Here is a 14,588-nt window from a genome sequence, read left to right on the forward strand (position 1 = left end):
TTTCTGAGATCTAGGTTGGTGCTTGATACTTTCCAAGTGATAGTTGGTCCTGAATCCCAGACCCATGCCCTATGAAAGGGTCTATTTTAGCTTTCTCTTTTTTTCATTTTTGTTTATTTTGAGAGAGAGAGAGTGAGAGAGCGCAAATGCGTGTGTGCAAGAGGGGGGTGGGCAGAGAGAGAAGGAGAGAGGGAATCCCAAGCAGATTTCACATTGTCATTGCAGAGCCCGATGCTGGGCTTGAACTCACGAACCATGAGATCATGACCTGAGTTGAAACCAAGAGTTGGACACTTACCTGATGGAGCCACCCAGGTTTCTCTTTGAATAGAGCATTGATCCCAATTTAAATACATTTTGTGGCTTGGTTTTAAATAGTTGGGAGAAACAAGAGCCACAGTGAACTGAGAATGTGTGCTTCCTAAAGGCATTCAAGTTTAAATTTCTTTAAAATGTTGTTCTAGTCAAACAAAACAGCAGACCCTCAGAGCTACCAGTTTTCCACCCAGGAAGTAGAAAAGTAGACCTATTTTCCAACTGTGAAGAAGAGAGCATAATCCACACTTTTTTTGTTTTAATTCAGAGAAAAACCTAACTATCTAGGCATTTGCAAGAAACCCCTAGAGGACCTAAGCCCTCAAAAGAATTGTAATGTGTAGCTTAAAGCTCAAGCAGTTAAAAAAAAGAAATAAAGAGAATCCAGAAATAGGATCTCCACAAAATATAACAACTTGGAATCAGGCAATATCAGAGAAAGGTGGCACCAAGGGTACTGTTTATAAAAGTTGATAATTTAAAGAGTGGCTCTGAGGCATTAAAAATTATGTTCACATACCCTAGAAGGAAAAGTGCAGTGCACTGTAGAAACGTTTACTTCCATTTTTAAAAATTTAGTGTGTACTTCATGTATGCTTCAGTTATTTAGTTATTTGGAAAATTGTCCAGAATGGCATCTTGTTGTCTTGGTGATGATCTAGATATTTTCTTTCTTTTTTATTTAAGAGGATTAAAAAAACATGATTTTTATTTTTGAGAGAGAAAGAGCACATGCACTCACATGTGGGAGGGGTTGGGGCAGAGAGAGAGGGAGAGAGCTCGATCCCACAACTGACCGTGAGATCATGACCTGAGCTGACATCAAAAGTTGGATGCTTAACTGACTGAGCCACTCAGGCACCCCTGACCTGGATATTTTCTTGATGAAAGAGCTAATTCGTGTTTATCTTTCAGAAACTTGTCTTTTAATTGTATGCAGTATAATTACTTATGTTTGGATTAATTTGCTTTTTATAGTTATATTAAATTCATCAATTTTAACAGTTGTAGGGAAGAAATACATTGAAGACTTAAGCTAAAAAGAGGAAAGTGGGTGAAATTAATGTTTTGGAGTCAATATGAAGTTGCAAGCATTGATTAATTTTTCGTCATTGGTTTCTTTACAGTTGTAAGAAAATTATTTAGAAATCACAAATCTAATAAGTCTTATTTTCTAAATAATGTGGTTATTTTAGTGGATTTTGTTACCGTTGTCTTGAATTTTCAAAGCCCAGAGTTTGCTTCTATTTTCATTGTATAGCTTGAATTTGTCATTTACATATGAAAGATTGTAAACTAATATTTTGTTTCTTCTCAACTCCTAAAAAAAAACCAAACAGCTCAGCGGTCTGCTCAAGAACTTCCTCATATTGAGAAGTATAGTATCAACAGTTGTTCTGTAAATGGAGGTCATGAAATGATTGTGACTGGATCTAATTTTCTTCCAGAATCCAAAATCATTTTTCTTGAGAAAGGACAAGGTAATAACATAAGATTTGAGTTGATTGGCTTCAAAATAAGGGGCAAAATGAGTAAAATGAATTATTCCCATGTTTCATGGACAAAAACAAAATAGTTTTTCTAAAGCTACAAACATCATTTACACAGATTTTTTGATAAGCCGTATATTTCTTAAATGTTAAATTCTCATTAAGGGTATCTCAAAAGTAGAAGAATCCCCAGTATTTCTACTCATATATATATATATATATATATATATATATATATATTTTCAAGAGAATTGATGATGTGTTGCACAGAAAACTTACAGCGACATTATTCATAATAGCCAAAAACTGGAAACAACCCAAACAATCATCAATTGTTATATGGCTAAACAAAATAGGGATGTCCATACAATGGGATATTATTCAACCATAAAAAAGAATAAAGTACTGATTCATAACACAACATGAATGAACCTTGAAAACATGCTAAGTGAAAGGATTCAGCACACAACATCCAAAATCAGCAATCCATAGAGACAAAGTAGATTAGTGGTTGCCAGGGGTTGGAGGGAGGGATCAGTGGAGAGTGACTGCTGATGGGCACAGGGTTTCTAGAATTAGATAATGGTGGTGGTTGTACAGTTCTGTGAATATACTGAAAACTTCCTGATTATATAATTTAAAAGGGTGAATTTTATGTATTTTATATATAAATATATAAATTATATCTTCATTTTTTAAGTGTAGAAGAATCCTATGTCTTTCAGGGTGTTTAAAACCTTTCTGAGCGTATTTAAAACATTTTTTCATCTGTTATTCCTTCTCATTTTTTAAGCATTTTTAAAATTGTGAAATACCTTTTTATGAGAATAATATAAGAGATACCCACACACCTGACACCCAGTTGAAGAAGTAAGACATTTATCTCTGAAAGGCCTTTTGTTGTCCCTTCCCAAATGGATCCCACTCCTAAATCAATCCATGCTTTTCTTTATAGTTTTATGCGTTTTCTCTGGTTTTGGGCTATGTATATAACATTTCATGTATTCTTCTGAAAATTGCTTTTTTTTTGGAAGTCAACATTAATGTTTTAAGATCGATCCACGTAACAGAAGATGATTCACTTTTACTACTATATAGCTTCACTGTATGAACGTGCTACAATTTATTATCTGCTCTCCTACTGGACTTTTGGGCTGTGTCTAGTTTTTGGCACTACCAAACAATAGCCAATAGTGTGGCCATGAACATTTTGGTTCTTATCACCTGGTAGACATAGGTAAGAATGTCATAATTTTTAAATTTTGTTAATCTGGTAGATGTAAAATATATCTTGAACTTTGGATTTGAATTTTCCTGATCTTATTGAGGTGATTATTAGTCATTCATGTTTCCTTTTTTGTGTAATGTCTTTATGTTTTTGTCCACTTTTTCCCATTGAATCAGTTTTCATTTTCTTACTACCTTATAGTATTCTTTATGTATTCTGGATGTCAAAGCAAGTTGGGAAAGTGCCTCATTTTTTCCCACTTACCAAGTGTGTGCCCTGTAATTTCACCTTCCTTTGAACATGTGGCTGAGCTCATCTCTGAAACCTTCTGGGCTGGGGGCTTTGTGGTACTATTAATTTCTGATATAATTCTTTTCAGAGGTATGGGACCATTTAAGTAGGTATGGGCCATTTCATAGGTATGGGACCATTTCTTCTTGAGTTAATTTTCATGATTTTTATTTTTCCAGGTAAATAGAAAAACACACTCTGTGTTTCTCCTTTACTCTCACAGTGTTACCACACTCAAAACACTTCTGACACCAGATGTGTGGGTTTCCCATATATCAGCTGATTCTTTGATATGAGCTGGGTTGGGTGTTCTGAATGAGGTCAGTTCTGACACTAATTGGAGTTAGTGCAGACCCCACAAGTTAAGGGCTCAGTCCCTTAAGACTGCCCGCCACTTGAAATGACAATCAAAAGTAGTAGATGCCCAGGTACACACTTCTGTCTGGCTTGGCTACAAATCAGAGGCTCCCATGACTCACTTCTTGGTTTTGATCATTTGGTAGAGCGGCTCACAGAACTGAGGGAAACACTTAGGTACCATTACCAGTTTGTTACATAATAGAGGATATCAGAGGGTACAGATGAACATCCAGATGAAAGAGATACATGGAATAAGGTATGTGGGAAGGGGGTGTGAAGCGTCTGTGTCCTCTATAGACATTGCCCCTGTTCCAGCCACCTCCATGTGTTCAGCAACCCAAAAGCTCCTTGAACTCTACTGCATTTGGAATTTTCATGGAGGCTTCACACAGGTTTGATTGACTATTCCATTTCCAGCCCCTCTTCCTTCTCTGGAGAATAGGGGTAGAACTGAAAGTCTTTCTAGTGACCAGCCTCCATCCAGGAGCCTACTAAGAATCACCTCCTTAGAACAAAAGATAGTCTTATCACAGGAAATTCCAAGGGATTTAGGACTTCTGTGTGTCATAACTGGGGTCAAAGACCAAGTATAAAAACAAAAGGTACTCCTAGTGTTCTTCTTACCACTTGGAAATTACAAGAATTTTAGGAGCTTTATACCAGGAGCCAGAGGCAGAGATCAATATATACTTTCCCTATTATTGCACACTAGGATTTTATTTATTTCACCCAAGTTCTCAAATTTGTTGACATTTATTCGCTTATAATACTCTATTTCTGCATTTGAATTATGTCCCCTCCCTTTTTATAGAGGGAGCAAGCGCACATGCGGGCAGGAGAGAGGGGGAGAGGCAGAGAGGGAGAGAGAGAGAAACAGTCCCAAGCAGTCTCCTTGCTGTCAGCGTGGAACCTGACCTGGGGCTTGATCACGACCCTAGGATCATGACCTGAGCTGAAATCAACTGTTGGGTGCTCAACTGGCTGAACCACCAGGCACCCCTGGAATTATATCCCTTTTAAAAAATTTATTCCAGGGGCGCCTGGGTGGCGCAGTCAGTTAAGCGTCTGACTTCAGCCAGGTCACGATCTCGCGGTCCGGGAGTTCGAGCCCCGCGTCAGGCTCTGGGCTGATGGCTCAGAGCCTGGAGCCTGTTTCCGATTCTGTGTCTCCCTCTCTCTCTGCCCCTCCCCCGTTCATGCTCTGTCTCTCTCTGTCCCCAAAATAAATACATGTTGGAAAAAAAAAATTAAAAAAAAAAATTTATTCCTGCTATTATTTATTTGTGCCATCTCTGGTTTTTTAGTCAGTGTTTCCATAGTTCTTTGGCTTTATTGGTCCTTTAAGTTGTGTATTTGTTTTCTGTTTCCAAGTGTCTGTATTTTTTTTCTTTTCACTTTTCTTTTCTTTTCTTTTCTTTTCTTTTCTTTTCTTTTCTTTTCATGTATTTATTTTTGGGAGAGAGAGCATGAGCTGGGGGAGGGGCAGAGAGAGGGAGACCCAGAATCTGAAGCAGGCTCCAGGCTCCAGGCTCCAGGCTCCAAGTTGTCAGCACAGAGTCCCACGCCGGCTCAAACTCACAATCTATGAGATCATGACTTGAGCTGAAGTTGGATGCTTAACCGACTGAGCCACCCAGGCACCCCAATATGTTTCTTTTTCTTTTTTTTTTTTTTTTGGTTTGTTTGTTTTTATTTATTTTTGAGACAGAGAGAGACAGAGCAGGGGAGGGGCAGAGAAAGAGGGAGACACAGAATCAGAAGCAGGCTCCAGGCTCTGAGCTGTCAGCACAGAGCCTGACGCACGGCTTGAACTCACAGACTGTGAGACCATGACCTGAGCTGAAGTCGGACACCCAACCGACTGAGCCACCCAGGTGCCCCTGTTTCTTTTTCTTAAATGGTAATCTCATTTGTTTTTTATCCTTTTGAAACTTACAGATTTAAGGCTATACGTTGCTTTCATTGCCTATCTCTTATGATTTTATTACCTCTTTTTTCACTGAATACATTTTCTTGGAGTTTAAGTAAGTTTAAATCTTTTCATACTAAACCATTTCCCTTCCCTTGACTCTGTCAGCCTCATAAGCTGTTGTTTTATTTTGTTTTCATTTATCATCCAGCCTCTCAAGTAATCTGTCAACTACCATCTGCCATTTCCTTACCTGCTATGTACTCTTTTGACTTCCATTATATTGAAATCATAACCTAAAAATTTGACACTCAGCTACCCACCCTCCTCCTTGACATTCTTTTCTTTCTTGACCTTTGTGTGATTGTACTCACCTGGTTTTGGCGCATTTTTAAATGTCTCCACTGTTTTGTTTTGTTTTTTTTTTAATCAATTTTTCTGGCCCTTAAAAATAGATGTTTCCCAAGGTTCTGTGGTTCAGCTTTCTTTTCATTATATTCCCTCATTCTAGGAAATTTCATCAGCTGGTCAAATCTTTGTCTATAACTACATTATTTCTTTCAAACTTCTGACATGTGTTTTATTCTTTTGTTTTTGTTTTTTGTTTGTTTTAAATAGGCTCCATGCCCAATGTGGGGCTTGAATTTACAAACCTGAGATTAAGAGTCGCATGCTCTACCAACTGAGCCAGCTAGAAGCCCCCTAACACGCACTTTAAAGTACCCACTGAGGGACGCCTGGGTGGCTCACTTGGTTAAGTGTCTGACATCAGCTCAGGTCATAATCTCATGAGATTTACATCGGGTTCTCTGCTGTCAGTGCAGAGCCCGCTTCATATCCTCTGTCCCCCTCTCTCTACACTTACCCTCCCTCTCAAATAAACAAACATTAAAAAAAATTCGTTTGTGCCTGAATATAATAAATATGTATGTATATAATGCAGTTTCATTATAGAATACATTTAACTAGAGCTTTACCTTTAAGAACTTTTGACTTAATACAATTACTGGTTTCAGATGAGATTGCAGTTTGTGACTGTGTAACTCCCATTCTGAAAGCACCTTTAGTAATCTCTTCATATTTTAGGTCCCTTCATGTGGCATTTAGGTCACAATCTGTTGCCTTTCTTTTCAGCCTCATTTCTTATTTTTCCCTACCTCATACTTTTTACTCCATCAACACAGCTGCTTATGGTTTCCTCTGTCGTGTAGTTTCTTGCCGTCTTGGCTTTGCTTGTGCTCTTAGGCCTAGACCAACCTTCCACCCATATCACTTGAGTTCTACCCTCTTTTTCAGCCTCAGTTCAAGAACTCAGGAAGCCTTCCTTGTCTCTTATCCTTATGCCAAGAGTAGGGTAAGGACCCTGAACTCTGTCTTCTTGGCATATCTAGAGTACACCTTTATTAGTCATTGAAACCACCACGATTTATTATGATGAACTGTTTTTATTTGCCTTTTATAGACTGAAGGTAAGAGTATCTTATCTTCACTATCTCAGTAACCCAAAGTGCCTGGCATGTCAGGACCCAACAAACGATTGTTGAACTAAGCTGTATTTCTTTGTAGACCTAGCATTTGTCTCTAGTGTCTGTTATACACAGGGTTAGCTATTATCTATTTATTGGACTGAAAAATGAGAGTCACAATTTAGAAGGCATTGGATTGAGTCTTTTCTGATGTTTTCACAGACCAGATGAAGAAGTCCTGCAAGCTGTGAAGATACTTATATGGGTTTAGTCAATGGGCAGATGCTCATGACTTAAAAAGAATGCTTTAGAGTACTGAACATCAGACTGGAGTAAGAGCTATAGTAGCAGTTGGGGTTCTCCCCAGGTGACAATTCACTTGGGATGAAGAGACAGAAAATGTGCTGGCCAGATCTTTAGGTGACACAAATCTGGAAAGCCTAGCAAATATATTCAAAGACTGTCAGTATTTAAAAAGATCCTGGCAAACCAAGTCTTGTAGGGAGAAGTTAACCTAAGAAGGGTTGGGGGGAAAACCAGGTAAGTGCAGCGTGGGAGTTTGAACTTGGCAGTAGGAAGTGTAGTAGACTGAGGGAATCTTGCTGACCACACACTAAGTGTAAGGCAGCATGGTGCAGCTACCCCAAAACTTTTTTTTTAATGTTTTTATATTTGAGAGAGAGCAAGTGGGGAGGGGCATAGAGAGAGGGGGACAGAGGATCTAAAGTGGGCTCTGTGCTGACAGCAGAGAGCCCGATGCAAGGCTCGACCTCATGAACTGCGAGATCATGACCTGAACTGAAGTCCATGCTCAACTGACTGAGCCACCCAGGCACACCTACCCCAGAAAACTTTTATTAACAGACTCAGCATCTTCACATAAAGTGGAAATAAGAGCCTTAGTCACTCTGTACCATGCTGTGTCATTTCCCACCTGGGCTATTCAGTTCTGGGCTTGATGCATTTGGAGAGAGATGTTCACACTGGAGGGGTGTTCATAGAAGAGTGGGCAGGAAGGCTAAATATTGTGTAAGATGTAAATGCAGAACTGGGGGTGTTAATCAGTAGAAGGAGACACATGTAAACATAGCTGGGCTTTTTTTTTTTTTTTTTTTTTTTTGAGAGTGCGCATGTGAATGGGGGTAGAGAGAGAAGGGAACAGAGGATCGTAAGCAGGCTCTGTGTTGACAACAGCAAGCCTGATGTGGGGCTCGAACTCATGAACCCTGAGATCATGACCTGAGCCAAAGTTGGATGCTCAGTTGACTGAGCCACCCGGGGCCCCCAGACATAGCTGTTTTTAAACATCTTAAATACTGTCTCAGAAAACCACTCAAAATATTTTGGATTGGGGGGCTGCAAAGAGTAGTTCTTAAACCAGTGGTGGGATACTGGAAGGAGGCAGATTTCATCTGTCCTGTAGGGCTTTCGAACAGCAATTGTCCAAAGATCAAATGGGTTACTTGGTGAGAGAGTGAGTTTCCCATTACCTAAGGCATACAAGCAGGAGTTGGCTACGACTTGGTGAAGGTGCTCTCAGAGGATTTTCAAACATAAATAAACTGTGAGGCCTGCTAACTAAGGCAGCCCAAAGTCTTTCTCCCCATTTTTTCTCATGGGTACACATTTTATTTTCATAATGGAAGTCATTGAGGAAAAGATTCCCTTTGCCAATAAGCTTGTGATACTAAATACATTAGATTTTGTTTATATACTTTGTGACTTGAATTACTTTTAACTGTAAATTGTTTCTTTTAATAGATGGACGACCTCAGTGGGAGGTAGAAGGGAAAATAATCCGGGAAAAATGTCAAGGGGTAAGAAATTTATTTCTTCAGAAACATTTAAGAAGCTTAGAACATTGGATAATGCTACTTTATATTATAGATGAGGAGTCTTTTATCTAATGAGTAATAGAAAAGTAAATTAGAATTTTTAGAAGTTTGGACATGAAATAGGTACTCTCCTTATTCTAAAATTAAAGTTTAGGAAAGGTAAACAATTGGTGTCTTTGCCTTTTTTGTGTATAGGAAAGGAGAAATTAAAAGGTTCTTACTACTGTTATCATTAGTTTATTTCTCTGAATTCAGTGAAAAAATCAAATTCAGTGAAGCCCACATAGAATGGGAAAAAATAGGGAGAGAACAAGCCCTAAGGAGTTTGTGTATTTAGCGCAATTTTTGCAACTTTTCAGCATTAAGCCTTCCAGGATTCAACACTGTGGTCCCTTCATCCTGATTGGAATGGAGACAGAATTTTTTGTGGGTTAGAGAATAACACTTTCCACAGTGCTCTCCAGAGACCTGGAGAAATTAGATTAAGGATTGCAGTTTCACTCTGCTTATGTAAAATTATTTTTTATATGGAAATGAATTTTTTATATTGCTAGTTTAGAACATTCTGAATATCAAGTTTAAGGTAAGAAATCTAAATTATAACACAACTGAGGAAATATTAAACCTGATTGAAAACCAGGACAGACTTCCAGTTAAGATACATAGTAACGTGTAATATTCAGTAGTGCAGAATATCTCACTACATGGTACATAATGACTGTTTTTATTTCTGCTCCAACTAGAAACCCAATTGGATGACTAAAAGGCAATTTCTCCTTTAATGGTTTACTTTCAAGAGTTTATCTCTGTTGAGACTAGAGTTTCATAGAGTAAATCTCCAGATGACTTACATGACCAATTGATGTGCATAATGATCTATGATGGGAGACACTGGGTAGTTAAGCCTCATGAGTTGTGCTGAGTTTAGCAGGTGCATTTCATTTTTAGTTCTGAATGTAACACAATCTTACTACTTTCCATGCTCCTTAGGCTCACATTGTCCTTGAAGTTCCTCCATATCATAACCCAGCAGTTACAGCTGCAGTGCAGGTGCACTTTTATCTTTGCAATGGCAAGAGGAAAAAAAGCCAGTCTCAACGTTTTACTTATACACCAGGTATGGGGAGTTGTGATGGTTTACCACAGAGCTTGCTTTCATAATGAATAAAAAGTTATTCAATGAAACCTGTATTAGAATGTTTACAATAGAGTACTTATAATCAATAAAAATCCTAACATATGCCTCGTCTGTAAAGTTTGTGTAGACTTTAAATATTAGATGTGATATTAGCTGTTATTTTGTAGTTATTTATTATAAGGAGATTAGAAGGTTGAATTTTGATTTTAAGTCTGTTTATCTGGAGCTACCAGAAATCCCCAGCACTACAGTAAGGGCAGGTGTTTGTGAATATGTGTGAAACTCCTTTGTGCCCTTAGCACACTGCAAGAAGGCAGTGTGTTCATCTCAAGCATTTCCAGTCAGATGAAAAATCTCTCATTAGATTTTCATTTGGCAAGTAGCAACTGTAGTATACTGTGGTCTGTGGGTTATATAAAGTCGATTCCAGAGTTTCTGGTTTTATAGATGTGCCCTAACAAAGGAGGCTGCCATACCTCTTTCTGCAGCAATTCAAATGCTGTAACTTTCCAGCTCTTGGTAGTAAAACATAAATATTATATGCAGTAATTCATGCTGATGTTTACATAGTTAGAGAACAGATATTTCTAGAGGCCTTCTCTGTCCTAGGTGCTGTGTCAATGCAGGGCTTGAACTCATGAAACATGAGATCATGACCTGAGTTGAAGTCACATGCTCAACTGACTGGCCACCCACACACCCCCGTTGCAAAAACTTTTAAATGGTTTATAGTAAATGAAAAACAGAAACACTTAAATTTGAGAAGGTACTAGTTATTAATGATCACTTATTTGTCATTCCTATTCTTTAAAGCCTGGCTGTATTCCACTTTAAGCCTCTAACGGCCATTTATATTCCCAGATCTGAAAATTAATATTACTTGATCATGTTAATACATTATTGGTAATAAAATATTTCTGTTCATTTTCAAATAGAATACAACCCTTTTGAAAGATTTTGGTTAGTCATTTCAATATTAATTCAGTAAGTATTTGAGGGTGCCTCCTAAGTGGACAAAACCTCTCTCAGTTCCTTCTTTCATGGAACTTATAATCTAGTGAATCAATAAATTAATTACCAACAAATGTATAATTAGAAACTGAAATAAGGACTCTGATTAAAAGGGATACAATACTATAGGTAAAAATAACAGAGGGACCCTTGCTTGGGTTAACTGCTTGAGAAAACCAGGATGTATGTATGTATGTATGTATGTATGTATGTATGTATGTATGTATGTGTGTGTGTATACATGCTCTATATATGGTATATACAATGTATGTAAAAATAATACTGTCTAAGCCCTTTGTGTATTTATTCTTTTAATCCACATAATAGACCTTTATAGTAGGTTATTATCTTATTTTACAGAAGAAGAAATTGAGTGGCTAAGTAATATGCCCAGAGTCTCACAGTCTTAGAACCACATGTCAAGCACAGGCAATCTGGTTCCAGAGTCTGGGCTCCTAACTGTTAAGCTAGAGTACATCTCAGATAAGTAATATTGCCCTCTCCATTTTGCAAATACGTGAACCAAGGTCACTCAGCTAGTAAGTGGCAGAGGTGAGATTTGAATCCAGGCAATCTGGCTATAGGGGGAAAACATTCCAATTAAAGGTAGCAACATATACGAAGGTCATGTGGTTGGTTGGATAATGGAGTATTAAGAGTTCTAAAATGGGGCGCCTGGGTGGCTCAGTCTGTTGAGCATCCGACTTCAGCTCAGGTCATAATCTCATGATTCGTGGGTTCGAGCCCCGCATCAGGCTCTGTGCTGACAGTTCAGGGCCTGGAGCCTGCTTCAGATTCTGTGTCTCCCTCTCTCTCTGCTCCTCCCCTGCTCACACTCTGTCTCTCTCTCAAAAATAAAGGTTTAAGAAAAAAAATTTTTTTAAATAAAAGAGTTGTAAGAAATGAGCTTTAACGGAGAGGTGACATGATCAAATATGTATTAAAAATTTTTTTTCGGGGCACCTGGCTGGCTCAGTTGGTAGGGCATGCAATTCTTGATCTCAGGGTCGTGAGTTTGAGCCCCACATTGGGTGTGGAGCCTACTTTACAATAAAATCATTTTCTCTACAATATATGAATGTATCAAATTAACATTTTGTATACCTTAAATTTTACACAATGTTATATGTCAAATATTTTCAATTTAAAAAAAAGTTAAAAATAGGGGCGCCTGGGTGGCTCAGTTGAGTGCCTGCTTGACTTTGCTCAGGCCACGATCTCATAGTTTATGAGTTCAAGCCCCACATCGGGCTCTGTACTGACAGTGAGGAGTCTGCTTGGGATTCTCTCTCCTTCCTGCTCTGCTTCTCTCTTTAAATAAATAAACAAACAAACAAACTTCAAAAAACAAATAAAATAGGGGTGCCTGGGTGGCTCAGTCGGTTGAGTATCTGACTTCGGCTCAGGTCATGATCTCACAGTTTGTGAGTTTGAACCCCGTTTTGGGCTCTTTACTGACAGCATGGAGCCTGGAGCCTGCTTCAAATTCTGTGTCTCCCTCTCTCTCTGCCCCTCCTCTGCTCACTCTGTCTCTCTGTCTCTCTCTCTCTCAAAAATAAAGAAACATTAAAAAATTAAAAATTAAAATCATTTCTCTCATATTTCTACTGTTTTCTTATAAGGTGTCAATGACCAGTTTAGTCTTTCCTCAGATTACTATGGAGAGTGAGATTTGTATGGCAGAGACCCAAGAAGGTTAAAAATATGCTTCAGATAACTAGAGTGTTTTGAATATACAGAAGAGACAACATTAATGATAATAAAGCATATCAGGTTTCTGAGAAAGGTGGGAAGGAATATAATTTCAAATATAAAAGTTGGAATGGGCCTTAGTTGGGAGAAGGAAAGGAGGGAAGGTAAAGATGAAAAAGATGTATATATATTAGGTTTGTAAATTTAATAGTGGAGAGTTTAGGGAGTTTCCATGTAATAGCATTGACTTTTTTTTCTTTAAAGAATAACATGCCGTCTTTTGTGAGTAGAGGGAACTGTGGGTGTTTTGGCAGTTTGAAGAATATGGACAAGTTTGAAATAGTTGTTGTAAAGAAAGGGGGGAGTAAGTTACCACAGAAATATAATTGGACTCTGGGCATGATCACAGGGTACCTTTAATGTTGATATTAATAAATTTATGAATATTAATTAGCCCGGCTGTGTAACTTTCTTAAGCAGCACTCAGATTCTTTAGGGCAGGTGGTAAAATATTAATAGTAGGGTTCCTCCAGGGTGATATTTATTAAAGACATACAGTCCAAGAATGTTATCAAATGCTGTGGAGATGAGAGACTGTAGAATCTAACCTGAATAAGAAAGAAGAGGAGCTTCTGGGACTGTTGAAACAAAAAAGGCAGACGTGTGCCTGGGTGGCTCAATCAGTTAAGTGTCAGACTTTGGCTTGGGTCATGATCTCACGGTTCGTGGGTTTGAGCCCTGCGTTGGGCTCTGTGCTGACAGCTCAGAACCTGGAGCCTGCTTCGGATTCTGTGTCTCCCTCTCTCTCTGCCCCTGCCATCCTCCTGCTCTGTCTCTCAAAAATAAAAAAAGTTAAAAAAAAAAAAAAAAAGCTCAGGATAAGTGAATAGAGGTTTTGATTGCTACCATCATAGTGGTAGTAATTGAACAAAGAGAATATAATGCTCTTACATTATCAGCTCATGAGTTGGGAGGACAACATAAAGGCAGAGTCCTGGAGGGCATTCTGTATGAGAATGGAAATCATTGGGGCCCCAGAGTGCAGAAAGAATTTTGGATTGGACTACAACTGTCATCACTGGGCTTATGATTGACAAAATACAAATCAGGTGGCACACACTAACAGAAGGAAGAATAGATTCAAGAATTGTTTGGACAGCCCTTGTTCTGGTTGATTACTATCTTTTCTCTGTAGCATTTGGCTTTTTTCATTTTTTTCTAAAGTGAAATTTGGAATAAAATCTTTACAAAAGCAAATATATTCCTGTGAATTTATTTTTTAAAACAGACAAGTTGAAAATATAATTTCAAACACCCAAAATTGTCTTCCACTCTGAAATTGTTATTCTGTCCTAGATCCTTTTGATCCATTTATAGACACAATTTAAAATAAAAATTGGGGGTGCCTGTGTGGCTCAGTCGGTTAAGCGTCTGACTTTGGCTCAGGTCATGGTCTCATGGTTCATGGGTTCGAGCCCCATGTTGGGCTTTGTGCTGATAGCTCAGAGCCTGGAACCTGCTTCGAATTCTCTGTCTCCCTCTCTCTCTCTGCCTCCCCCCCCCACTCATGCTCTGTCTCTGTCTCTGTCTCTCTCTCAAAATAAACATTAAAAAAAGATTTTTTAAATAAAAATGGGACCAAAATGTATACAGTATACTAATTTTGTAACCTAAACATTTTTATTTTGCTTCATGAACAGAGTTTTATAGAATTTTAATAGCTTCTCGTATTCTAGTTTGTGATACTTATATTAGAGTTGTTTGTTGTATTAATTTGTATGAACTGTTTATATTAAAGATTTTAGCCTTTTTTTGTTTCTGACAATTCTTTTAAATTTTACTTACAAAAATTT

The 14,588-nt window shown here is 38.1% G+C and overlaps 1 protein-coding gene across 5 annotated transcripts in view; it reads left to right on the forward strand.

Annotated features, from left to right (window-relative positions):
* NFATC3 (nuclear factor of activated T cells 3) overlaps positions 1 to 14,588 on the forward strand; it is a 142,797-nt gene that overhangs the window by 89,782 nt on the left and 38,427 nt on the right. For 3 of the 5 annotated variants that reach the window (XM_040442863.1, XM_040498432.1, XM_040498433.1), the window contains 3 exons: positions 1,656 to 1,796; positions 8,821 to 8,876; positions 9,885 to 10,011. The exons of 1 other annotated variant lie outside the window; for it this stretch is intronic. In XM_040442863.1, the coding sequence (XP_040298797.1) occupies positions 1,656 to 1,796; positions 8,821 to 8,876; positions 9,885 to 10,011 (324 nt within the window). The remainder of the gene's footprint in view (positions 1 to 1,655; positions 1,797 to 8,820; positions 8,877 to 9,884; positions 10,012 to 14,588) is intronic. One more of the 5 variants, XM_040498434.1, reaches the window with a different exon arrangement.

The sequence above is a fragment of the Herpailurus yagouaroundi genome, unplaced genomic scaffold (assembly GCF_014898765.1).
Source record: "Herpailurus yagouaroundi ecotype Mexico unplaced genomic scaffold, PumYag 190, whole genome shotgun sequence".
Classification (NCBI taxonomy): Eukaryota; Metazoa; Chordata; class Mammalia; order Carnivora; family Felidae; genus Herpailurus; species Herpailurus yagouaroundi.